General features: G+C 41.5%; 4 protein-coding genes and 1 long non-coding RNA gene across 8 annotated transcripts; 2 read left to right on the top strand and 3 right to left on the bottom strand.

The window, feature by feature from the left end:
* Positions 1–3,779: 3,779 nt before the first annotated feature.
* On the bottom strand, positions 3,780–6,378 carry LOC124411195 (cysteine-rich with EGF-like domain protein 2). The gene is made up of 4 exons (XM_046890174.1): positions 5,822–6,378; positions 5,083–5,740; positions 4,877–4,972; positions 3,780–4,783 (listed from the first exon to the last, which is right to left on the bottom strand). The coding sequence occupies exons 1-4, from the start codon at positions 6,047–6,049 to the stop codon at positions 4,560–4,562; spliced, it is 1,206 nt and encodes a 401-aa protein (XP_046746130.1). The 5' UTR covers positions 6,050–6,378; the 3' UTR covers positions 3,780–4,559.
* A 1,704-nt stretch (positions 6,379–8,082) lies between these two features.
* LOC124411628 lies at positions 8,083–22,240 on the top strand. The gene is made up of 3 exons (XR_006929691.1): positions 8,083–8,299; positions 13,642–13,645; positions 22,230–22,240. It is a non-coding gene; the product is annotated as an uncharacterized LOC124411628 (long non-coding RNA).
* LOC124411625 (host cell factor) lies at positions 8,788–16,652 on the bottom strand. 4 transcript variants are annotated; one of them, XM_046890860.1, is made up of 10 exons: positions 16,528–16,652; positions 15,850–16,184; positions 13,959–14,666; positions 13,673–13,824; positions 12,175–13,578; positions 11,901–12,081; positions 10,352–11,745; positions 10,040–10,279; positions 9,529–9,913; positions 8,788–9,419 (listed from the first exon to the last, which is right to left on the bottom strand). In XM_046890860.1, the coding sequence occupies exons 2-10, from the start codon at positions 16,007–16,009 to the stop codon at positions 9,298–9,300; spliced, it is 4,746 nt and encodes a 1,581-aa protein (XP_046746816.1). In that variant the 5' UTR covers positions 16,010–16,184; positions 16,528–16,652; the 3' UTR covers positions 8,788–9,297. The 4 variants fall into 4 exon arrangements, with proteins under 4 accessions (XP_046746816.1, XP_046746817.1, XP_046746818.1 ...); XM_046890861.1 differs by having other exon boundaries at positions 16,571–16,588; XM_046890862.1 differs by having other exon boundaries at positions 13,679–13,824; positions 15,850–16,636.
* Positions 17,636–26,530, bottom strand: LOC124411626 (coatomer subunit alpha). The gene is made up of 5 exons (XM_046890864.1): positions 26,334–26,530; positions 20,468–21,692; positions 19,389–20,336; positions 18,146–19,303; positions 17,636–18,051 (listed from the first exon to the last, which is right to left on the bottom strand). Exons 1-5 carry the CDS (start codon positions 26,411–26,413, stop codon positions 17,815–17,817), a joined length of 3,648 nt encoding a protein of 1,215 aa, XP_046746820.1. The 5' UTR covers positions 26,414–26,530; the 3' UTR covers positions 17,636–17,814.
* On the top strand, positions 23,872–25,373 carry LOC124411627. The gene is made up of 2 exons (XM_046890865.1): positions 23,872–23,978; positions 24,067–25,373. Exons 1-2 carry the CDS (start codon positions 23,946–23,948, stop codon positions 25,174–25,176), a joined length of 1,143 nt encoding a protein of 380 aa, XP_046746821.1. The 5' UTR covers positions 23,872–23,945; the 3' UTR covers positions 25,177–25,373.

Here is a 26,530-nt window from a genome sequence, read left to right as displayed (position 1 = left end):
AAAGAACTTCTTCTCTTACACGTATCTCATGCAATCTTTACATCCTAAGTACGATCGGTCCGGGTATCATATCTGATAAATTATTAACTTAAATCTTATATTAATATCGGTGCAACCAAGAGGCTAGACGTGTAAACTATACAAGTATTGATCGGTTACAGGAAAACTTCTTGAGAATTAATAAATGAGATCAATTCAACATGCAAAATGCGTCGGTTCTTGAAATTTTCTTGAAGAAATTTTTTAAAGTGAAATCTTGAAAAAAAAACTGAAGCTCTCAGCTTATTTTTTGCAGCATAGACAGAGCTCAAATTATCATTAATGTTCACGTAATATTCCAATTTATACAAAATACAGCTGATACTGTTTATTCGTTATGTACACACACATAACGAATAAACAGTATCAGATCTATTTAAACAGTAAGCTGTTTTAAATTCATTATACGTATACCTAAAACAAAGGGAATGTTATTATTACTGGAAATGCACCGACCGGTTAATTGTAAGATTTGAAGGTGTGCGTATACCTGTAAACTGCAAACGGTGTATCACCTATTACGGCGAATTCAATTATTAATATACCTGCAGGTATAAGGTGCCCTGCACTGCACATTTATACCTGGCTCTTTTGGATAGCTGCCGGATGTTTCTCAGGAATTTGTCGCTGATAGACCGAGTTAAATTCAATTATAATCAATTTATTATTTCCCGTTGTGCACCTCTGAGAGATATTCTGTCTAGTTTGCACTCAATTATGTGGAGTAAATTATAGGTTTGTATACACAATTTTGTAGTTAACATTAGGCTATTAATGCATTACACATTTGTGACCAGTCGTTGCATAGAAAATAATACAGTTTTAGCTATGTTTATTACAACGTCTCTCGTACGTTCCCAAAATATGATATTATGATGAGCGCTACGTCAATATTCAGTGTAGGATGGCGCAGCTGTGACTTTAAAGAATTACCGATCAGGCCTTGGTAAATCCACGTGTATAATTGAATACAAAGTCAATGTACCCGGCAGTAGGATGTTCATTAGTGAAGTACTCTCGGTCTTATGCCGGTGAACGACCTGGGCAACCCGAAGCAAGAAGTTAGGAGTCTGCAGACAATAGCGAAAACAATGGTAAAATATGAAAGCGGCGCGTCGAAAGTTGGGGGTAAAGCCGAAACGTTAGCGTCAGAATCAAAGTCAATTTCGAGGACGGGGTCGAGTGCGGCACTCCGTCACTGACACGTATAGGTATAGGTATACACACCTAGAGCAAGTGCAGGTAGAGCTCAACAAGGCAAACGTGCACCGCGAGGGCGTTGTTCCGGTTAAATATTGAAACGCGTCAATGTCGACCCCTGTCAACTAACATGCAGCCGATGGAACGGATCCGCAGCGTTTAAATGCATGGAATATGCAAAAGGCTTGAACGAGCGACGCGATGCACTGCAACAAGCTCGATTCGCAAATCGTTTTTCCAATTGCCCCACAATCAGTCACAGATTTTCGCCGCCCTGGACGAATCGGCCAAAAGCTACTAGTTAATTAGCCCTTCGCGACCGCAGCAGGACAGGTTTATTGATAGACGTTTCAAAAGTACGGACCTTTCAGTCTCGCGCTTTATTAATTTCACAAATCTAACTAATCTGAACTGTGATCCGTTCAATTGTTTGATACAAAAATGATTGTATAATGTTACTTAATCCTAATTGAGAGTAGACGATGTATAAGCAATCCATGTTTAAATTGCGACTACTTTTGAGGTTTGATTCGATTACACGGTTGTAGTATTTTGGAAAATGTTATTTTCGGTTTTCATTGTATGCGGCCATTATGATGAATACATTGTTCGTACAGCGAGCGAACGTTCACTGATCACATTTGAAATAGTTGGATGGATATAATAGTATCAATCACGATTGAATCCGTCAGGTAGCAAACTTTGCAGGAATCTAATTGTGAAGCGTGAATTTAAAAAATTTAGTTCAATTACAGTATTCAGTCTGATCTGTTCCGTTACTTCCCTGAATTTAATATGGCTCTTCTCGCGGCTGAGGCAGACGGTTCGATGATCCAATTCTAGAATTAAGAAATCACTGCGGATCGGTCTGACGTAATATTTGTAAAATCATATTAGCAAGTAATTAATAATTTAGACGGTCGTACAATTAGTGATCAAATTTACGTCAACTACCACATTAGATATGTGCATCATCTAACCACTGTTTGTTGCAACAAACAATATACATAGTAGATTAAGCATCATCGTCACAGGAGCTGGTCACGCGTAAAACGGTGAAAAAAACTGAAAGCCAAAGGGGGAGAAAAAAAACGTTGTCTATCAAAAATAGACCGTGACGAAATAATTCCAGTTAAATCCGACAAAGGTGCCAAGCGACCGGTGCGAAGGTCCTCGCCATGTGCGCGTCTAATCGATGGTTATTTTAATCGAAGCGGCATTGACGGCGGCCGACAATGTGCCTCACAGCGGGTTGTGGAGTATACGTTCGATATTGAAAAAGAAGGGAAAAAAACCGTTAGCAAAATTTTTAGCTTCGTTTGCAATACTTCGGAGTGAGGGAAAGAGGAATAAGGGAGGGGTCTTGGGCGAGGATGTAGAACTTCACGCCCATTTCATCCAGCCGATTAACCGTGTTGGGAGAACTGTGTATGGTACAGGATGCAGGATGTAGGGTGAAGCCGTCTAATATTAACCCCATTTTTATGGAAAAAAAGAAAAATGAAACGGGACCCAGCCAACTACGGGATTCGACGCGACACGCAAGTATCGTGGAATTCGTGCAGCTACTACCGAATAGCGCAAGCAGTGCAGGCAGCGGCAGGGGGCGAGGCGGCTGCAGTAAAAATCCTATTGAAAACCACCCTACGTATCGCTAAAATATATCTGCGAGAGCAAAAAGAATGGAGAACAAAACACGAGGAAAAAAAGGAAAAGAATGGAAGAAAGGATTTCGATCGTTGTCACAAAAGTGGGCCAGATTTTTAACCCCTAACAGGCTGTTGCGAGTTGCGTTACTAGTACTGTGTGCACGTGAATTCAGGGGGGCGGTGAGGGGCGGAAGAAAGGGGGGATGGTAGGGCCACGTGCCCAATAGCACCGGTTCGCGACACACGATCTCCTTCTTGGCCGCAGGGCCCAACCATAGACTAATAGAGATAGACTGCGCGGTTTTACGGGGTAGCGATGGCCACAAAGATAAAAATAATCGATGCATCGAGCAATCGAGTCAAAAAAATTATCGAGCACGACTCAATTGAATTGGTAAAAATTAACCGATTAATCGATTTATCGTATTTTGTCAAAATTTCAATATGCAATCTTAATAGCGAAAAAGTTTTTTGATAATTTATAGTTTCATTCAAAATATTTTTCAATTTCAAGTGAAAATCTTTATTCATCTTCACTTATTATGTCAAATAGGTACTTGGTAAGTAAGACGATGATAATAATTGAGACTTTAATCACATGAATTGATATTGTATTGCGTCGTTCATGGGAGTAAAAAAGAACAACTGATTGTGAGAAAAGATAATCGAGTTTGAAAAATAATCGATTACTTTTGGTCATTCTTTTTCGGGGCCACCGAAGCCGAGACCAAAAGACAAAGCTAGTCCTGGAGGAGTCCTCTCTCTGTCGTACGATCAAAAGAGTGGAGAGCATCCGCCAGGCAAGGAAAACGATAAGGCATATTTGTGTAAGTCTATGTGTTTCTCCCGCCAAGTGACCGATCAAAGTCTGAGAAAATGCTCACAGTTGTGGTTCTCTCTGTTTTATCACGGCTTCAGCTCGGTACACAGAGCGCGCAGTCTATCTCTATAAACACCGCTATGGGCCTGACAAAATGCGAGCAAATAAGAAATAGAAAAATCAGATGCTTATAACACTCTGACCATATTTACGATAATCCGATAGCCTTTTCTTGTCTCATTACACCGTGCAGATAGGGCTGAAGTTCATTACGGAAATTAGTGTTTCGGGTTTGCTATCAAACACATTTCTGTATTTTGTATATATTACATAAATTTGCACTATATTTGCTTCAGCAAATTAATACAGCCCATTGATTCTTGAAAGTTCTCAATCATTCGTTATAATTTATACACCGAGAGACTAGACAATCCACGTTTATGTTTATATTCAAATATTATTTCTTACTCGGTTAAATTTTGCGGAGTCAAAGTCACGCAAAGTAGCTAACTGCTGTGGTCTCATTTTTAAAATTATCCTACTTATTATACCCGTACATACGGTGCACGCGTTTCTTACACAAGGAATGTTCGTGACAGATCACGTGGCATAAATTACAATAAAACTTGAGCATAGTTCACTTAAAACACTGACATTAATGACCTCGTTGGTTGCATATTATTTGAAATTCGCAAATTCAAGATGTAAGTTACAACTCCAGGTTTATCATTTGAGAATAATTAATAATAATAATTACCACAGTTATGGTATTCTGGATAAGTGAAGGTTTTCATCAATGTTCAAGACGTTGAAACTCAATTTTAAAATAATAAACCTTTTTCTAATAATTTCTAAACTGCAGGACCAAGAATATCCATATTCGCAGATGTGTCTTGGACTGTACTGAATGCGATCATGTATTCGGACACAGATATATAAATCCCCACTAGTAAGCCAATCAAGCTGGCTGCATAAACGTTACGTTGTAGTATTATGCACGTTGCTAGGCAGAGACCAAAGTACGTCGAGTATCGAGCAATATTTTCTGTCTTCTTTCGCCCTAAAAGATCAGAATCTGAAACAGACAGTCATTGGTTCGATTAAACTCTTTTTCACACTGCAGATAGAGAGAATCATAACCACTGCCTATGAAATTTATCTGACTCACCGACGCAAATGTTGTCTTTTTTGCGGTGTCCCTCAATGCACTTTATGCACATATCAGGACCGTCGCCGGTACAACCGTCGCAGGCTTTATCACAATCTGGAAGCAAGCGGATCGAAGTGGTTTTTCAATACAATAGTGACATCATCGTAAACTTAATTCAAAAGTTGAAATTACAAACGGTTTGATTTCTTTGCATTAATTTTTACCTAAACAATCAAATGATCCCTCCTTGTTCACGCAGAATTTATTTCCAACACAAGCTTTTTTGCCACTGACAAGACATTCGTTGACGTCAATGCATCCCTTTCCCTCTATCATTTCCCAGCCTTGATTGCATTTCTGGCAAGCCTTGGGCCCTCCTTCGGTGCAATTTCCATCGCATGCCGGATGGCATTTGGTGCATAAGAACTTGACTTCGTCTCTGTAAGATTCAAAGTAACCAGGCAAGCATTGTTCACACGTGATCCCAAAGTAGCCTTCGTCGCAAGTACACTGGCCGTTTCCCTTTCTGGTACCAGCTCCCTTGCATTTTCCATTGTTGTTGCATATGTTATCGGGATACCCTTCGCATGGCAGGCATTCCGGGCCAAAATGCTTGTCCGGACAGCAGTGCTGAAGCAAATCAATGCACAGGTAGGTATGCAGATCCTTCGAGTCCTGGTGGTTGAACCACCAATCCTCAACGTCTGACTCTGTTTCTTCTGCTAGCAAATGACACTGATCCGCCCCTCTGTCGTTTGCCTTACAGAGATTTTCCTGTATCTCTACAAGCCGCACTTCGCTTTTGGCATACGATCGCAGCTTCTCTTCTTCCCAGGCCGTATCCCCACCTTCAAACTTTCCGCGAGCAGTCTTTTGCATGCCCTACAATAATGTCAAAAAAGTTTATCAGTTTTTTTTTCTTGCTAGTGTATTTTGAAAAAAACTGCAGGAACGTATACTCACATGTGTGAAAGACTCGACGAGAGCCCTGCATGCTGCACATGGTGGCAGTTTGACAGCTCTCAATTGTTCCTTAGTTTGTTTCAATTGTTCTTTGGTTTGACGGACCCGACCTTGGCTTGTTTTTGCTCTCTCTTCATTTTGCGACGCGGTTCCGTCGACGTAATTCAACATAAAGGCAATAAGCGTAAGGCATGCGAGACTAGTTACATCTATTTTCCAAAAAAGCATACTCGTAGATTAATTAATTATGTCTGTAAAATCACTTAAGCTCCGGTCAAATTCTTTCCAAAGACCTTACCGCGTCGTTGATATTTACAATTCACCGTTTGTAAGAGTGGAATGTAATGAAATTGTTATAATTTGTTAGCGTGTACGAGTACATGTGTCGACGGTCTCGGCGCATGGAAGACAGCTTGGCACGGCTCCGCCATGTTTTCGTCAGATTTGATAGCCTTCTCGCCATATCTGGTAGATATTTTCACGCCACATGGACTGTTTACACCAATTAGAGAGCACTACGTCTGATTAGTGTATTTTGACACTAACGTCGAGAGTTGATAAAAGTTTAGGGGCATTGAAAGACATTCTATAGATCTGTTACAAACTTCCAGCACGATTGAGTATTCAGATTTTCAAATCGGATTAATGCTAGATTTTTTTCAGCCTATCAGTCTTGTTCGAGAGTTGTCCAATTTGAGAATATCCACATAGATACGAATGCCTAGTCCTACGCTTTACTGAAGTTACATTTCATTATTTCAGATTTTGACCTCTACTTTTCATCGCCGAGGAAAGCTTTTCTCATTTGCTTTTTTTCTTATTATTAAGCAAAATGACCAAGGCAAGTAACAAAGTATATTCTAGTAAGATTTTCAAGTGCATCGCGGACAAGGCCGATTGCTAGTTTCGAGGGTGAAAAGTACGAAAACTTACGAGCAGAAAGTGCTTTTCATTGCCGCCGTACTTTCCTGCATTAATATGTAAATTCACCCATCAAATCTGCGTCATGTAATACTTTGGTGTATGATTGAATGTCTAGCTGGAGTTGGATGGGAAATGGGAAGACGTATTATTTTTGTCCGCTTTCGTCTGGTTGAACAGGCTGTGCCCATACTTCATTATTCGAGTTTCGTTTTCCCTTTTGTCATCACTTTCAATTCAATAACTTCCCTCTGAAATATGACCCTGATAGCATAACTTGGAAATCGGCATCGGCGGCTCTATTAAAGTTGACCGCATGACCGTCGAAAGGCGTCGTGGAGGCTGAAAATAAGATCTGATAACGTCTACGTTTACATGATGTTCTTTATTCTGGTGTCACTACATCGATGTAGATAATCCAGCATCAAAAATGCCTGTAGACGACACTCAGTACACGGTACATTCTTTACATTGTAACGTTCCGTATACATGCACTGTTGATGCCGGTTCAACTGAATCGAGAACAGCAGGAACCGGAATAAGAACGCAGTGTAACGCAATTAATGACGAATGAATCGGTACATAAAAAAATCACATTTATTTCCTCTTTATTATATAATATATATATATGTGTGTGTGTATATTTACACACTATATATGTAGATATATATACATATATACATATGTTTATATACGTTTATAGTATATACAAATATGTATATATATACATATATATTTATGTTTAAAACTGTACGACTGAATAGAATTTATAGTTTCAGAATTAGAATGAAAAGTAAGTATAGTGCTCGAACACTGTAACTTAAACAAGACAAGTTTTCTTAGATCTGATACTCAATACATTTACTTTGTTGTATCATGTAATTTACTTAAAAATATTGAAATTCGCTTATTAATCAATCAATCAATAATTATAAGGATTCATTCAAATGATTGATATGGGATTAAATCATGAGAATATTAATTGACGGAGAACATGGTAAGAGGGACCGCACCATTTTTCACTTTCTCCTAAGTTCTATAATCAAGCCTAGTTATAAACAAAAATAAAATATATATCATAAATTTAATATTCACTTCAGATATTATTATTATTGATCTCATTCTTCAATACTCGGTTTTTATTTTGCTTTCTATTTCTTTTTTGTGTACGCAAATTTTTTTTCACCTTCACTTGTTTAGCCTCATGTTAGTTGTGTATGATTCTTGAGGTCTTGCTGTCTTTGCAGTCTACAGCCTCCCCGTTAGAAAGAAAAATTGTTACTGAATTCGGGCGTTTCCTTTACGTTTTGCTTTCAACAATTTAGTTTTATCGGTGTTGAAAAAATTATTTATCAATTAACGACTCATGCCTTGTAGACATGGTATGAATATTTACAATTTTTAGGACTTCCTAAATAGGTACACAAGTAGAACGAATTCTATGATTGCATCAATTCATGTCTTAGTATTATTAAAAAATTTGCCGTACGTACGGTTCAATTGAAAGCCGTTCAACCTCACGTAACAAACACAAATGAACACAATTTCAATACAGAAGTATTTGTGAGATACGTCAGTTCCGAAATATATAATTTTACGATTATTTGTAACGGAAAGTTGTGAAAGCCACTAAAAAAATGAAATTAAGATAAGTTAAAAGAATGTTTTCTCATTGTGTCTGTAATAGCCAATGCGGTTAGATTTATTAAATATATATACCTATACATTGCGTGATAACAATACCGTTTCAGTCCTGCCAGCAAAATCGGAGTTTCTTGTCAGTTTCAAAAACTGACCTCTATTCTTTCATATTTACCGAAATTTAAGTGTTTTAAAAATATCAGAGATATGTCAATAAAGTCGAATCGATCCGAAATTTCGTTGAACTGTTCTGTTTCAATTTCCTTCTTGATATCGTGTAACAGCACGTAAGCAACTAGTTTGTCAAAACATTTCGTACTTTTCATACTTTTTTCATTATACAAATTTGTAAAATTTATCAAACTTCGTGAATAATCAAATTACCGTTTTCTTTTTCTTTTTTATTGACGATATATCATACAAATTTTCAAAACGAGGGGTAGGTTACACACGTGTCATGATGAAAGCAAGGGTTATCTTGCAAAAGATGTTTAAATCACACGCTCTCCTTCGTTCTCTTTTTATCTTCAGCGTCACAATACTCTTGTCATCCGAGTCGCGACCTTAGCACATTTATGAAACGACACAACCCTTACTTTGAAATCTTCTACACTCATCTGCATATTTCCCATCCCATCCCTTCTCTCTTTACTTTTCTATTTCTATATATCGCTTCTATCTCTCACACTGCAGTATTATAAAATGTTCCGTCTATCCCATTACTTGGTTCCAGCTTCGCAATCACTTAAATACCGAATGGGTGTTGTTACGCGAGCTGAGTATAATCTTATATCTGTGTGTATGTGTGTGTGTGCCTGTGACTGCAATGTCGAATGTTTTTCATATATCATCTGCAGATATTACTTCTTCCGAATAGGGCGGTTATTGGAGCGATTATGTAGCAATTAGTTTGCTCACGAAAAATTTTCGGCTCCGGTATCCGTCTTGAATTTCTTCTGAGGAGAATTAACTTGAGGGCGTGCGTCTGCGAGTGGCCTTTTAAGTTGAGGATTACTTTTAACTGCGGTGGTTGGATCTGAACAAACAAAAAATAAAATTTAACACGTAGGCGATCGATTATTCAACATTCAGCAGATAGGGCATATGAGAAAGAATATTCCAGAACGGTCGATAAAAGTGTTTACCTTGCAGCCACCTGACTTGGGTTGCTGGTCCATATCCCTTATCATTGCGCGCAGCTATTCTAAATATGATCGCTGGTTTGGTCGTCGTATCGACGTGAGCAGCACTCAGCGAACTGTTAGGTACGGAACAGGCATTAGTAGGGCCGCAATAAACTCTGATGAAGGCAAGCTGTGTAGGTGTTGTAGCAACGGTGGTGGCTTCTCCAGCGCTGTTCGAAACAGCACTGGCGCTTCTCACTGCTAAGTAAACTGAGTACTCGAGTATCGGTCCCAAGTTACTTGGCGGTGGTTCCCAAGATAGCTGAGCTCCTTCCGCAGACTTTGATATTTTTATGGCGCTAGGTGCACCCGGGAAGCCAGGCAGACAAGTCTTGAATGCGGACACCTGAAAACAAGAACACAATAACACACTTTAGGCGAGTGCAAGAATAATCGGGTTTGATAAAGTCTGAGCTTGCAATGGATTATCAACGCTATTGAAAAAAAATTAGGATAACTAGGAGATGTTCACCTCACTCCAACCACTCTGGCCACAGCTGTTCACAGCAGCAACTCTAAACTTGTACGCTGTGCCAGGTTCAAGGAAGATTTTCGTCCGTCCTTTGAATACATCCGCCGGCAGGGGTTGGGATGTATTTATGGGCTCATCCCCAGGCAAATAATAATGTTGAACTGTGAAAGTTGTTCCCTTTATCACTCCGACGTCATACCAGTCGGCATCCTTCTTTTCTTCTTCAGTCTGCAAACGTAACTAAAAAAAACTTAGTCCTCCCTAACATAGCTGGATTTCGAAAATCAATGTTCTATCTTCTCTAGGGCTTACCATTTCAGCTTTAACTTTGACTGCTTGTCCAGCGGAGCCTAATGCTGCAGTGGCCAAAGTAGTAAGAGCAGTCGAGTCACCACTTGTAGGTGTAACATCCTTTTCATCTTTGGGCTCATTTTTTGGAACTGCCACTGGTAGTGGCCTCTTGACAGTTGTGGCAATGCCATTTGTTGTAACATTTGTGGCGGTAGACGGTTTGGCAGCAATTAGAGAAGGCTCAGGCACTGCATCATCTTCGTCTTCGTTCATTGGTTCGTCCTGTGACTCTTGTGGCTCTGATTTTGGTAAAATTGCGGGAGCGGCGGCCGTTGGGGATGGAATGGGAGTTTTGGATGCCACCAGAGGTTCCGATTCAGTTTCCATCGGCTCATCCTTGGTCTTGATATTTTCTGGCGACGAAGGATCCTCCAAAGTTAATCTGAGCGATTCACTTTCAAGCTCGTCATCCACTTTGTTCCGGTCAATGTCATCCTGGGATGTCTGTGAATCCTGAGATGTCGCGTCGTCTACAGCAGGCTGTGAATCTGCTTGCGAAACATTGTCTGAATCCGACTGATCTACCGACATACTGGCAGCTTCGAGCTGCTGTTGTTCATTGTGAATGTCTTTTCCAGAATTTTCTTCGTCTTGAGAATTGTCTGCTTCCCCTTCTGATTCAAGAATTTTCTCATCTAAAGGCAGGCTTGTATCTTCTGTTTTCACATTCGTGTCCTCAGCTGGAAGGCTAGCCTCAGTTTCTGCACTTTCGTTTGGTAATTGTTCCGGTTGTTCACTATTTTCCTCAGACTCCTCAGTTCCCTCTAGTTTTATCTGAGCTTCCGGAATTTCAGAATTCGTTGTTGCATCTAGTTCTGTTGGCAGAGGTTCTGCAGTAGGTGGTGAAGTCTTTGAAGCTTCAGTCTCTGGTTGTGGATCCTTACTACTATCTTCAGGCAAAGCTTCTTGGAGCCGTAGCTCCACATCAGCCATAACAGAATCCGTATGCTGTTCAGTTTCATTGGAATCATTCTCGGGATGTGGTTGGGTGGGCTCATTTGTTTGAGGTTCATCTTCTGCTGCTGCTTCTTCTTCTTCTTGTCCTTCTTCGTCTTCTTCCTCTACTCCCCCCTCTTCATCTTCCATTAAATCATCAGCAGGACCATCAACTTGGGGGATAATAAAGTTTCCATCGTTGTCGACTTGTAGTGGCTCCCCAGACCCAAGTTGCGACGCTAAAACAGCCGCTTCATTCCCGTTACAACTGTCCCCCTTGCCATCCGCTCCAGTCTCGTCTGCGGATACCATGAACGATAAACCCCCAGAAGATTCTTGAACGGGATCGATCAATCCAGCCTCTGCAGCTAGAGCTGCTAGCGCAGCATCCGTCGTTGCTGGACCATCAGATGTTGACGCTACAAATTGAAAGACCATTCTACAATATCTGTCTAGTAAAAATAAACGTGTGGAATAGATGAGAGAATCTCAAGAAGAAAAAGAGAGCGCCCCAAATTCAGTTTACAGTACAGCATGAGCCCTCTTGACCAAATCATAGTGAATTTTTAATTACCCAGTGAGGCTGACGGTTGTTTTTGCGACGGTACAAAAATCATTTTGCTCGTATCTATGATTTCTGATGTTCCAGCAGTAGTCACGATCGAGCTGCTGCTAGGCATCAGGGTGACAGTCTTAGTACCAATGCCACTGGACATTTGCAACGTTACAGGTTTACCAGAAACGGTGACGGCCTCCTGAAATAAAACGATTGCAATGGCTGCAACGCATAGAAGCAGAAGCTGCTTCAACCTAGAGACTATGTACTAAATATCAGGTACAATACTCACTGATGTTTTTTGCATTTGCGGAACTGCGACAATTTGACTTTTCGTTGGATTGAAGAGTGTCTGTTGATTTCCCTTTGTAGCAATTGTAACAGTCTTAGGTACTCCTCCTTGGCCAGGTACTGTTATGGTGATAGGTTTCCCAGCAGTCCCACCACCCATAGCACCGGATGATACAACAATCATTTTAACACCTTGCTGATTGGTTACATGGTTTGTCGCCGATAAAGGAAGTACGTTAACTGGTGTGCTTAGGTTTCCAGGTTGACCAGAGCCAGCCTGAGATGTTGTAACAGCCTGAACAGCTCTCAAACCTGAGCCAGTGGTGACAACAATAATTTGGTTGGTTCTGCCAACTAACCCGCCATTCCCGCCAGGTTTTGTAATCATAATAGTCTGTTTTCCGGAAATACTTTGTCCTTTGCTCATTGCAACTAAATTCGAAGTTTTTACTGTCGTAAGAACCTTTGAACCAGCCACAGTGTTGGGATTAACCAATCTGAGAATTGTTGGTCCCTGATTGAGAGGCTTCGATCCCGCCGTTTGCACGGTTTTTCCTTGAATCAAACTGACTTTTGGTACTGCCGCGACCATTCCTTGTCCAGCTTTGAGGAGGTGAACAATTTGTGGCTGCCCTGTTATGTTTTGACCCGGTTTTTGGAGGATTATCTGTTTGCTCTGCTGTGGTGAGGCAGTCCTTAATACCGTTGCTCCTGGTGCAGCAAATCGTATTTGCTGACCAGGCTGCATGTTTTTCATTCTAATGGTATTGCCGGGTTGTGGAAGTATTTGCACATTGTTCATGCTGATCTTTTGCGTTGCGGCAGCTGCAGCGGCTAAAGCTTGTATGCCAGACATTGCGGTGGTGGGGGATTGACTGGCAGAAGTTGTGCTGGGTGAGGCACCCTGATCCGTTGTGGGAGTTACAGTTGTAACAAGTGGGGAACGAATGCGGATAAGATTCCCAGTGACTCTTGGAGTCATCGGACTTCCTTGTTTTGCTACAACTGGAGTTTGTATTGTCTTTTGACTCGGACTTTGTTGCACAGCTGTTTGAACCCGTACAGGTGTCTGAGGTGGTGCTTGCTGTCTGACGATCGGTGGGGTGGAAGGAACTGGCGTGACCACTGGCGGTATCTGTGGAGTAGATACGGTAGCGGGCGCCGGAACGGCCGCCGCAACTGGAACAGGAGCAGGCGCAGGTGCGCTAACGGGAGCTGCAGCTGCTGGGAAAGTACCTGTTGTCGGTGGCATGTCATATTTCTGTATTTGCAGGATGTAGTATTGAGCAGAAGGTGTGGCGGCCCAACTAACTTCTAGAGACTGAGTCGAAGCTCGGACCAATTGCACTCTGGACGGAGATGGTGGTTTCTTAACTTCCAAGTACCACAAATCTTTGCAGCATACCTGAGTAAGATTTATCAGTGGTAAAAAAATTCATTATTAACACAGATTGTTAGCGCCAAGAAGCATTGTCCTTGGATAATTAATAAAAACTAACCCTAACCTGGTTGTTCCAAGCTTTGCGATATCCGTCTCTACCCGACCAAACGTAAAGACGACTATGGACTGCGACGGCACAATGGCCTGCTCTAGCTCTCGGCACATTTTCTTCCAGGGAATCAACGGTCAGTTGTTCCCATGTTAATGTTTCTGCAAACAATTTAATTGTCGGTTGGGTCAGTAATAGTCGGGATAAAAGTATTAGTGTTAAGTGAAAATAGTATACTTTAATCGCACCCAAGTTCAACTTTCTTGATGACAAATCAGGCAACATAGGTACTCACCTAAATTTAGGCATGCCAATGTGCTTGTGCATTTCCATTCTTTCTCGTGGGTGGCTACCTTGACGTCATCAACGACCAGTGGTACCCAACCACCAAAGACATACATTCGATGCCCGATCAAAGTAGCGGTATGCAGAGAGCGAGGTAGTGGTGTCGGTCCGTGGACTAATGGCTTGTTCCAAGTCATTGTGTCGATGTCTAAAAACCACAGATCCCCCAGTCTGCACCCGCTCATTCCTCCATATATAACTAAACATGATTTCCCGGTTGTGCGATCTGCGTAAGCTACACCAGTGTGCGATTCTCTTGGCGGTGGTGAGTTTCCATGAGTTTGTGGTACATCCCATGCTGTTACACCATTGCCAAGTAGCTCCAGAGTATACAGGTCATTCAAATATCTCGGAATATTGTTCTTAGGGTCATCGCTGTCGTTTGCCAATCCTCCAAAAAGGAATATTCTGTTGCCAATCAGTGTGAAGCTGTGACCCAGTCGCGGGCATGGTGGTTGTTCTTGTTTAGGTGGTTTTGGTTTCAGTCGCTTCCACTCCCATCTACTAGCCTGGAGCTCGTACAATTCGTTGGAATATTTTCCATATTCTACCATACCACCGAACACCAAAATTCGGGTTCCATCTACCACGAAACCATAGGCAGCACAACCAGGAGGTATGTCTCCCTTTGTCGATGGAACAAACCATTGGTTTGTTGCTGAAATGAATTTAGGAAGTTGGGTTTATTTTCAATTAACTGGGAAGAAAGTTATACTGGCTAAAATGCATTTCATCAAAATTTCTTATCTTCTTGCAACTTACTTAGCGTTCTTTTATATTTATATCGGGTTCTCAAGCTTTTAATATTTTATAGAAGAATGCTTACACTAGACATAAGATGGTAGCTTAAGCTTTGCATATTCATACATTCAAGCATAAGTTGCAAATTAATTAGTTTTAGTATAACTCAGTTTTCCATACGATCAGTGGGACCTTCTTCAGTAGATTATATCGCTATCCAGTTTTATGTTCTGTAATTCTATCCACACCATAGGGTGACCAGCGATGTGAATCTCAATGGCTTTTTGTTGTTTGCAAGAATTGATACAAAAATTTTGTTTTTTGATAAAAATCGAATGATACACTTTATATACAAACAACTTATAGGTTATGTTTTTATTGATTTTAAAAGCCGGTAGAAGCATCTATTCTGACAACAAAATACTCTATAAGAACTGTAAAAAAAACCTGTACAACTCCTGCTAGAGTTGAATAAATATTTTTGCAACAGTAGCGGTTACGAAACTTGGAAAAAAGTTTTCGACGCAGCTTGCTCTTTGATTGAAGATAAGACGCACGCAGTCGCCTCCTCGGGAGCTTGACCATGAACATGTGTAATATGTATGTGTGTGCTGTTGTCTACGTATGGGGCGTCAAAGATGGCGCTCAATTCGGTATCTCGAGGCAGATTACGAGATGATATACCGGGATGAGAAACGCGCGAGCGTGCGTGCGGATGTTGACGTCTGCGCATAGTTACGCGCGGGGAGTGGAATCCGAACTCTGAAAAGCTATGGAAACGAGTCGCGTGGACGGCTGGGTAATGTTTGAAGGAACCATAGTGGGGGTGTTGGAGAAAAATGGCGGCTCCCGCGCGTATAAACATGAAAAATGTCAGATGATCCGGCGCAGCGTCGAGAACACAGCTATCGGAGAAAAAACATGACGGTTATCGAGACGTTTGTTATATGACAGAAGAACGAGCGAGTTTTGAACAAAAGAACCGAGAACTATGACGGTATACGCGGACGAGTGCGGCCGGCGACCGTCTTGTCAACGAATGCCGCCATTTTGGCTTCTGGCTTCGCGCTACTTCTACCAAAGCTTGTTAAAAATTTCACCTGTATTGAATACGTGGAGTTCGTCAACAATTCCCTCGTTACCACCGCCGAAGACGACCATGAGGTCTTTAAGAGCGACCGCCCGATGCCCATGTCTCGGTCTTGGCTGAGGCCCGGTCGGATTTGTGATTCGTTTCCACTTTAACATGGGTGCCGCCATGACGACCGCCCGATCACATCATTTTTTCAGACCAGGACCGTACAGTATCCCAGACGGGACATCACTATATTTTTACACTGATAATATTTACTGGCTCGAGACCAGGCTAGTTATATATTTCTTCCAATGATAAAATCACTGAATCAGTCAACTGACAGCCAACTTTCTACTTACACTGAAAAATAAATTCATCGCGCGTATATTTACGATGTTGTTTGCCGACGAGGTTATCTAAATACTTGGCTGCTGTTCTTTTACAAGTTTCTGACACAAACCGACAGAAAGTAGTACGATTGGTGTCTTCTGTTAGATTCGACCAATGAAATGATTCAGTGTAGATTTGTGTCAGGAAATTGACGTAAAAGGAAAGCAGCCCATAGGGTGAAATACACTGAGTAACGTGTTGAGAACTACAAGTGTGTTAAATCAACTCTTATTTGGTTATGAAAATTTTATTTTCTATTCCACACTTCTAACTTTAATAGAGGCACGCACAAGAACGGTAATTAAATATTAACCATAGATAATTTTTTCTATATTGGCGAAAACGTTGAAATTAACCGCTGCTTAATCGACAGTCTGACGGTACACACAAACGATACTTCACCGCTTCCACCATAGCGTGTAAACTTGCGTCGGTACCCCTTTGCAGGATGACAACCTTACGATGCTGACTTCCCGAATGTTTGAGGTGCGTTCCCAAACTATGAACTTTCGGACCAGTTCGGACCCTGGTTTTATCCGCTAACCGTTTTTACCGCTCGCTTGCACTTGTCCAGTATATGTTTACAATAATAGTATATCGGTCAAAGATCGGTCACCATAGTCTTTCAGCGACAATTACTGCGTTTACGCACTTTACTTTATTTTGCCCGCTCACACAGCATTTTAAATTGTTGAATTCCCTAAGGCGTTCTCGCATCTTCATGTATATCACACCTAGGGTTACGCCACTGGCATATGTATGTAGTTCATTGGCTACTGGTGCATACAGCCGTGGGTTACGCCAATGCGATAGATGCAGGAATTGTGGGACTTGCAGCAGCTATGTGGCGCGGTAATTCGTTACTTATATATTGGAAAATTCATAGCACCATTTCAGTGTACTTCACTCAGTTCTCAGTTCCATAAACACGGCCGCATGAAGTATCACGGAAAATCAGAAAGGATACAAGACGTTTAGGATACAGGCACTCCATGGTTTTCAAAGGTGGAAAAGTGGTGGCAGGCCTCGGAGTGGTAAATTGAACCTCTTTTGTTTTAGAATATTGCAGTAAAATGTTTGAGCTGTGTCACAACGGTTTGCTTGTACTTTGGCCCCCTATATTGCACAACAATTATGAGTATAAGTGTAAGTTTTTTGAGTTATCGAACAAATTTACATACTTGTGAACAATACATTGTTCCAAGATCCTGGATTCCAAAGAACTCACAGCTGAATATGACAGAACCTAGTTGGAAAAGACTGTTGAGCAGAGATGTGTCCAAAAGACTTCTCTAATCTTGTTACCACTCTCAGTTGCAATACGGCAACTGTCCGGACTTGAAAAGAAATCTAATCATTACTCTCTATATTAATTAATCTTCTAATCAGAATTTTTGGTCAATACAAGACACATATTTTTGTACAAATTTAGTTTTATTTCTTAAAAGTATACGATGTCGTAACTGCAGTGACCCACTGTTTACTGATTAGTGACAGTATCTAAAACTTAAACAATACCTCGATACATGTATTTTTATACAATCACTACAAATAAATGCACCTTAAAGGCTGAATCATTGTAATATGTAAAGAATGAATCTTATCGGAATTGCAAGGGACTTATCCTCAGTCCAATAGTTTCTTTTCCAACTAGAGCTACCTCGCAGACTGTACATATAGTTTCTTTGAATTGAGGTTGATAGCTGGCGCCACAAAGCGAGCATTTGATTTCTGGTTTGCCTCTATAAATTGGAGTGTAAGTACCCGCACATAGAGTAAACGGATTGTGCTCGTCGTATAACAGCTGGTGCTCATCGACCGGATTTTTGTCACATGCCTAAATGAGAAAAAGAAATCCCATACATATGTAATTTTAAGAATTCTGCTTGATCGAATGGAATAAGCAAAGATAAAAGTCAAAGGTACGTTACCTGCAGTATTTTTCTAGCTTGTTGTGCAACCTCTGCCCTTGGACCAAGCTCTAATAATCTTCTAGCGAACGAAGCTGCAGTTTTATAATTTTTTAGTTTAAAGAACATGTTTACAGCCGTTCGTAGAGTTAGGATTTGATGAACAGGCTGCAAACTGCAGTGTGTAAAGTAAGCAGCCATCTCACAGAGTCGTTTCTGTTCAGCCAAGGTGCTTTTTGGTAAAGTTTTTCTAGTGGTTTCCATTTTGAGACCAAGAATATACTCTCTACAGATTTGTATTAGCTGTTGAGATTCTGCAATATCTTGTCTTGTATCAACAACCAGAAGTGGAACACTGAGCAAAATGTTTTGCAGTTTTTCAACTGCTTCGGTGAATTTTCCACCTGTGGTCAACTGATAGCAGACTTGCAATCTCTGCACCAGATCAGTCAATCTCAAGCCAACAGCTGGCAAGCCGTTTTTGACGTTTGCCTCTTTCCAATTTCTTTGCGGATAGCCGTACAGCGATGGTATGCTGGGAAGGCTTGAGTATGAAGTACGTGCTCGTGCGAATGTATTCAAAAATATTGATTCGTAAGCTTGGAACTCGACGACTCCGACTTGATCGTTTAGTAATCTGAAGGCAGATTCAAAGGAACCAGCTAAAATGTGGTCAGATACCAGCTGGGAATTATTGACCCAGTGTTGGGTTGGGGGAATTCCTTTTGTTGGTGGAGAATAGTAGCCATCTTCAGAAGATGGTGTCGCTGCCTCTAATTCTGGTGGCAACTCTAGGTCTTCGTCACCAACATCCCAGCCAGCCCCTTCTTCGGTATCACCTACTATTTCCGTATCTCCACCCTCTTCGTCATCCATGCCCAACTCGTCATCATTGCCCCATCCTTCAACTGGCCCAGAGTCATCTTCCGGTGCCAGAGCAGCGGCTACTTGAGTCTTACCACGGGACATCATTGCACCCTCGAAGAAACCTTTGGAAACTGTCAATAATGGCCAATTGTTCTCGGCTTGTTGAGTAGGAATTGGAGGCTGGAGATACACTGCTCCTCGTTCAAGGTCCTCCAATTCTTCTTTCATTGATTCATACTGCGAGTCGTCTTCCTCGCTAGCGATTCCGTGAATTTTTTCTGTTACGTACGCAAGCGACGTCTGCCCAGAGTTCTGAAACGTTTAACAAGATTATTACATGAATCTATAATCGATCTGATCAACACTGATTTTATGCTATAGTATGAACTTCACCTACCTTCAGTATTTTTGCTCTTTCATAAATATCTCCCAAAAGTAAACTTCCTTGGTATTGGCCAGAAACGTCTTTCCTTATTTCTGCTATTTTTGTCATCTTTCTCAATTTGTCTAAATTTCCGGTAATCAAGTACAAAAATGCAAGCTTTTCGAAGTTCTTTGTTCTCTGGTAACACATCTCTACAACCTGATGATTGCCTTGAAGTAGCGCAGCTTGAGCTAAGCTTTCCCAACAACTCTTCTGATCCAAAGTTCTCGCGGCCTCTAAGGCGACTTCAATGTTACCGCACTCCAAGGCAAGTCCAAATCTAGTTTTTTCATCTTTGACAAAGTGAAGAGCAACTTCTGGATACCCTTTTTGCTGTAGATAAGCGATTATCGATTGACCAACCAAATTCGCTGTACGAACCATGTGCAAGACTTCTTCATACTTTCTGTTTATCAATGCTAATTTAAATTTGTACTCTGTAGGGTCGATATTCAATATTCTCGGCCTGCATTCGCGGTCTAGACAAAATACTTGGTTCCCTTTTACGCGAGTAACGTAAATCGGTAAGTCTAAGGTACGAATAATTCCGTGATCGCCATTGTTTATAGCGTACTTAATGTGATTACTCGTAGTGTAAATAAATATTCCGGAGTCATCCCAGGATCCAGATTTCACTCTGGTATTCTCATGAATCGAACATATTGATTCCAAACGACGATTACAGATGTTCACCGTGTGTTTAGCTAATAGTGCAACATGTGACATGTCGTTTGACCATACAACGTAACGACACTTCGAGATTTTAACTTCCGCAAGTGTTCTCTTCTGTTGGACGTCAAACAGTATCACTTGTTCAGCGTCTCTTAACAAGAGCATCCCTGTTCCAGCGTAAAAAATCTCGTCGCAATTTGGAATTTGTACCTTCTTTGTCACCTCGTTCTTTAGGTTTTTAATCACCAGCTGAAAATTAAAAAAATTATTCGTCATTTTTGCTGCTGGAAATTAAATTCACAAATAATCTAATTCTTGAGATTGCAGGTATAAGCAGTCCAGACATTTGAAAAAAAAATCAAGTCAAAACTGGGACTTACCGAATACCCCCTATCCAAGACTGCAAATCTGTTTCTTGCTACCCATATCGCTGTCACGCCTGAGGCTCTCTTAGCATCGGGATCGCTATTTGAGTCACCATCCTTAGGAATCATGTACAAGTCATAAGTGCTGTTCTCAACGTTGAGGGCAGACCTCGTGCAGATCAGAACGGCATTTTCAGCCTGGTTGTAGGACATACTGTAAGCCGGCACCTTACCGCCCCCACGGATCTGCATTACCGAGCTATCCTTCGATGTGTTGAAATCTAATTTCCTAAGAAAGCGGTCTTTGACATAGAACAACAGGTTGCCGTAGACGGCATAAGCCGGACGCTCTCTTTCGAGCTTGAAAATAGTCATTCCGGAATCATGACCAGCCGCAAACAAATTGAGAGTCGGATGCGCGGCCAGAACCCAAAACCTTTCATGCTCTCTCCTGAAGGTGTGAAGACAGGCTCGCTTGGTCATATCCCAAACCCGAATACTCTTGTCTTCGGAGTTTGACAGAATCAATTCTTGCCGCGGATGGAAGAGTACACAAGATACGTTGTAGTAGTGGCCTCTGCAAGTGTCGACTTCCCAAGCTTTGGCGTCATTCATTCGCCACATTTTTATTTGACGATCATCCGCCCCTGAAGCGATTAGCGGTAAGGTCGGGTGAAAGCATGCCCAGTTTACACCGCGATCGTGCCCCTCAAGGACATGTTTTACAACCGCATCAGCTTGCCCAAACAAATCCGTCGCGCCGGGGTTTTTCAAATGATCTTCTAGTCCGCCCGGTCCTGGGGCTACGCTTTTCTTACGCAATCCGGAAATGTCCCAAACTCTTACCGTCTGGTCGAGGGATGCTGAAACGATGATGTCCTCCGAAGGGTGGAATTGCGCACACATCACGTAATGGTTGTGACCTGTTAATACGCAGATACACGTCCTGCTCTGCCAATTCCAAATTCGTATCGTCTGGTCATCGGATGCGCTAAGAATCCATGGATATTCGTGATGGAACATTGTTGTTCTTATGTAATCCAGGTGACCTAAGAGGGTGAATATGCAGCGGCGCTGTTTGTAGTTCCATACTTTGATCTTGTAGTCATCACCACCTGAGACGAACAGTGGTTGCTGATTGTGGAAGCAGATACCTCGCACTGGGCCGTCGTGCTCGTCGAACTTATCCAACAGGGTGCACATGCGGTAGTCCCAGAGTTGGATAATGCCATTATGCAAACTAGAAAATGAAAAATTGGTATGAAATACTTTTTACAAAATCATCTCCGGACCAATAAGTTCACTTACAGAGAAAGACAGTAGATTCAAAGTTCTCGAGGCTTAGCATTAAACTTTTTACCTTATTTTACATTCATCGAAATGCGGTTCGCTTATCCACGTATCTCGCAAAATGAGATAAATCGTTACGGAATTATCGAACCTTGTGTAATAATGTATAATATTAATTGACGATACACTTCTAAATAAACTTAGCGTACTCAGCGTATCGTACGATCGGTACGGCCATATGCGGAAGGAGCTTATCAAGTAAGGACACAAATAGACAGACGATACACGATTCACTGTTCCTCGCGATTATGAGAGCGGGAATCGGTTCGATCAAGAGCTCTATTTCTTTGCCACATAGTTACTCATAATTATGCCTTCATAATATTCACCTAGAGGCGGTATAGTCAATCAACTACACTAGATCGATTATCAACTCTAACAACCTCGCGCAAGGCCTCACCCGTTCTTTTCAAATCATGAGCAGGAGACAGGCTAGTTGGTTACAAAATTGTTCCGACAGGAAAGGTCACACGCATCCGATCCACATAATATAGAGACAGTGGCTGTAACGCTGAAATATCCTACGTCGATCGTTGGAGTAGGCGTGGTAGCCCGATTGCTCAACGCAGTAGCAGCGGATACAGGAGTTGCTTGGATAATGATTCGAAATCCTAGTGACGGTATCCTGCTTTTACGTGCAATGCACCGTTTTTAGAGGTTTAGGGAAGGGTACAGATGAGATACAGCATCTTTTGATTTCGAAACTTGAAATGGTGATCAACGAATTGATCAAAGAAATCGTAAACTCAATTCTATAAATTATTTCAACATCCAATTTTACTAGTCAGGCGGACTACGATATGCTATAAATGTATATACCGTCCTTGCCAAAAGGCGTGCCACTTTCTGTGCATCCTACCATCGCACACCTTCATTAAACAACTTTTTCTTCGAACATTTTTTATTTATTTTTTTTTGCAGCGCGGCAAGGAATTCATGAGTGCACTGTCAGTATGACGTAATTTGGAACGTCTTACGAATGGGTACAATTCGAGAATAGAAAGTTAATTTTTGGATATTTTTGTTTTCATTTTCTTTAACTTCGCAAAAGTTGACAGTATCAGAACTGTGCACCTTCTAAAGATTGATCTTACAATTAGTAACCATTTCTGTGCACGGCTATCTTAAGCGTTTACACGAGCAAGAGACCTTTAAAATTGCCGACAAAGGCACAGTGCATCTCTCTAGTGCATACTGCAAAAATAATTCAAATCGAAGTTATTACGAATTCAATAATTGCTTCGCAACCTTTCTACATTGACCAACCATTAAAATTCTCAAGGCTCTGGACCAACTTCAAGGTTTGTCTTTTGCTACGAATTAAAAGGATAACGCGAGAGAAAGGGAAATCGTCACGGGAGATAATAATTTCAGGTTACACCCACTCATTGCCAGTGTCGCGAAAAGAGTTTCTTTATACTTGTTGCTCAGCAAATCATCAGGCCGAAAAGAATCGGACGATATGCAGACAGGCGACTATAGTATAGAGACGTGTCTTTGACCTCTGTTCGAAGAGGCAGCTGAAAAACTATTTACCGAGGAGAGTCAACGACTCGTGCGATAATTTACATGACTGGATGCTAAAAAATCTTAGCGGTACTTGTCTAGGTGTGAAGAGCCGTGCTGGCAAAAGTACCTTACTTAAATTTTTTCGTCAACGATGCCTCACCTTACAAAGTAATCATTAATTGTTTCTGATCAAAAATTTGTGACGATGAGTGTAAAGATGGATATTCAATAAAAACGGATAAATCAACTTTTCCCAGTGTCTTTCATTAGCATCACAAACGATCTCTTGGAGATGCAGAAGTAAAGTAGTCAACGGCGAAGTAAAGTACACGTTCGATGCACCACAATTTGTTAGTGCAGACGGCGCGCTGGGTGAGTCAGTGAATATATGGATCAGGATTTTCCATTGTTCAATTTGCTCGTCGAGTAACGGCGAAGAAACAAACCGTACCCTCGGGCTACACGGAGGAACCGGGTCAGAGGCTTGACGACAAGAGTTTTCTGGTAAGTATTGTTGGTGGGGTGTGTGCTAGTGATCCTAACGGAGTTTATATAGATTACGTCGTCTCCGACAAGACTGGCAGTCTTTAGGAGGTCTTCGATCAGTACAGTAGTGTTGTTTAGCTTCAACAAGATGTCGGCTATGTGGTTCTCTGCTTTGAGTTTGGTAAGTAGCAAATTTCTTTCATGTTTATCGCGTCTACGGCCAGAGCTCTTCTTTCGCTTTTATCATTAATTTTTCATTTCTCACGCAGGTTCTAATATACGCCGGGTCAGCGCTCGGTACCTTCCAGTTTCCGTACCCGCAATTTTATAGTCCTCTGTCGATTACCCCGCACCTCATTTACAATTCACCGGTCGACGGAAATGTTGATTTCGCGGGTTACTCGTACTTCACAAAGGACTTCGCTGGCGGGCAAACCGAAGTCGTTTTTGTCACTGGGCCGGAATCGGATGTCAAAATGAACAATGAAGTCAGTGCTATGCGCGATCAGCTGAGTTCTATGCCTTTTAACAAGGCTGCAGCCTCTAACCTTGGTGATACTAAAGATGACAAAAAGGTGAAAGCCGCGGAAATGAACGAAGAAACAACAACGGCAGCGACACTTGTCCCGGTTGATATGATAGAAACGTCTACGCCCGTGCCGAAGGATGATGCGTCGTCTCCAGCCGTGAAACCGATGGAAAGCACGAAGAAAGACCAACCGGATGAAGTGTTCACCCCGGAAAAGAGTGTCGGGTTCCAAGCGCCTTACCCGATCCTGAGACTGCCAGGTTTTAATCCCTATTATCCTCAGTTATCGTCCGGATTCTCTAGCTACGGGCCATCGAATTACTTTGGATCTCAGTACGAGCCCTTCTACAACCAGTACAGCTCTTACCAGGGTCTCTATAACCCATTGTACCCAACATTTGAGCAATACTACAATCCCTTATTTCCGTCGTTGCATCAGAACCCGAGCTTCACACCGTCGGTGAACAACTACATCTCCGGGGAGTCCGAGGAAAGCATGCCAGAGGTTTTGAAACAAATTCAAGAAATGATTCCGTTGAAGGCCGGCCAGAGTTCCGGAACCGAAGAGAAGGTCGAGAGCACTTCGGTCCAGTCTGACACAAGTGACGTGAGCTTGGGAAAAACCGAACAGGATTCGACCGAGGTTTCAGCCCTCGTTACCGATCAAGCAATGTCCGAAAAGCTATCTGAATTGCCAACGTCTACTGAGCAGTTGATAGAAAAATCCGCAGAAAGTTCAGAGTCGACTATAATCGCCGCGGAAACAACATCGCCTGCAAGCTCGACTGCGACTGAATCTGCGGAACCAACTACTCCCGCGATTGTTAGCGATTCCGTGGCTGTTGCTTAATTAATATAACCATCGGAAGTGAAATCAAGTTCACTGTTCAAGGCAGTAGGAGACGGTTTAGATAGCCTTGAGAAGTTCAGATATTTCCTTTTTAGGCAGTCTAACTATGAAATAGCCCTTTCCGTGTCTTAAATGTAACTTATCACATTAATATATTGTGTATATATTGGGATTGAATCAAATAAAAATTTATCATTGCCTTTTTCCTTTTTTACATCAAAACTGTTACGTTTGTTTTATTTCGTAGAACAATTTTCACGGCAATGCACACCCTTTCAGTCCATTGAAACCAATTTTAGGCGATCTATTTCTAGGAAACGGATTGTTTAAATTTTTCGGCGACTCTATTTTGTGAAGTGCTAACCACCTAATTCAGCTGATTCAAATGATCTATGATAGAAAATAAAAGACACTGTTTGGTGGTCGCTTTCGCGTCCTTCCTATATTGAATAGTTTCAGGGAGTTTTAGGGAGCCACGAGTAATGCTAGATAATAAATGGGTGAGCTAAAATACTTGTCAAATAATAACTCGATGAGAATTCCCCAGGTAACAGTAAGTTGTATTCCGAAATGTAATCGCACGACCATCATTTTACACTTGTTGATCAACCCTGATAGAGACACAAATTCGTTCAACGTTCGGAATGCTACTAGTATTAGAAAATTAGCAACGAAATTAAGAAACATGACAATCCGTTGATTTGTAAGTCAGTAGGTTGATAATGTTTTTTGTATTGAAAGTTTGGTAAACAATGTTGCTGAGTCTATAAACACGTAAAACTTTAATACTGACAAGTAAAAATTGAATGTGTGTTATAAACAATACAGCAATTATTAAGTATGTGTACACAAACCTCCGTGATACAAACCCTAATCGTCCTACCGCTAATGGTGTAATGGAAGGTTAGGTTTTTTAGCATTGTAGGTTATGTGCAAAATTGATGACGTGTCTGTCCGTCTGCTGCGAAATCACTTCAATTACATGGACATTGTAAGACACCCGGTCAAGTGATTAGGTATAGAATTTTACAGATTGAATCGGGACAAACGTTCGGGCAAGAATAATATCCAATTTCTGACGTATAGAAACTACTAAGTGTAATTTGTTCCAAGCACTTGCCACCGACAAGACGTTGTGTATATGAATTATAACTCACCTAACAAGGATCCAGGGCCTCTTGGGATGAAAAGACAAGCCCTTGACACGGGCGGATTTCGTTTCGAATTTGGTCAACATTTCGTCGGTTTTTTCTGCCTGAAATTTTATCACAATCGCATTATAGACAGCAAGATCCTCGGCGATACACCCAGACACGTCACTAGCAAACTTGACAGAATGGCTGCTGATGGCTGT

The sequence above is a fragment of the Diprion similis genome, chromosome 10, assembly GCF_021155765.1.
Source record: "Diprion similis isolate iyDipSimi1 chromosome 10, iyDipSimi1.1, whole genome shotgun sequence".
NCBI classification, from domain to species: Eukaryota; Metazoa; Arthropoda; class Insecta; order Hymenoptera; family Diprionidae; genus Diprion; species Diprion similis.
Note: the sequence above shows the minus strand (reverse complement) of the source record. Positions and strands in the feature narration are given on the sequence as shown.

Coding starts and splice junctions, on each gene's coding strand:
- LOC124411195 (XM_046890174.1), bottom strand. CDS start 6,049: ATGCTTTTTTGGAAAATAGATGTAACTAGTCTCGCATGCCTTACGCTT. Junction 4,973..5,082: donor GGGATCATTTGATTGTTTAG/GTAAAAATTAAT, acceptor GCTTGCTTCCAG/ATTGTGATAAAGCCTGCGAC. Junction 4,784..4,876: donor AAAAGACAACATTTGCGTCG/GTGAGTCAGATA, acceptor TGTCTGTTTCAG/ATTCTGATCTTTTAGGGCGA.
- LOC124411625 (XM_046890860.1), bottom strand. CDS start 16,009: ATGGCGGCACCCATGTTAAAGTGGAAACGAATCACAAATCCGACCGGG. Junction 9,914..10,039: donor GCCAGAGTGGTTGGAGTGAG/GTGAACATCTCC, acceptor TCTTGTTTTCAG/GTGTCCGCATTCAAGACTTG. Junction 9,420..9,528: donor CCAAGTCAGGTGGCTGCAAG/GTAAACACTTTT, acceptor TTGTTTGTTCAG/ATCCAACCACCGCAGTTAAA.
- LOC124411627 (XM_046890865.1), top strand. CDS start 23,946: ATGTCGGCTATGTGGTTCTCTGCTTTGAGTTTG. Junction 23,979..24,066: donor GGTTCTCTGCTTTGAGTTTG/GTAAGTAGCAAA, acceptor TTTCTCACGCAG/GTTCTAATATACGCCGGGTC.
- LOC124411626 (XM_046890864.1), bottom strand. CDS start 26,413: ATGTTGACCAAATTCGAAACGAAATCCGCCCGTGTCAAGGGCTTGTCT. Junction 20,337..20,467: donor TCTTGGATAGGGGGTATTCG/GTAAGTCCCAGT, acceptor TTTAATTTTCAG/CTGGTGATTAAAAACCTAAA. Junction 19,304..19,388: donor AAAGAGCAAAAATACTGAAG/GTAGGTGAAGTT, acceptor TAAACGTTTCAG/AACTCTGGGCAGACGTCGCT.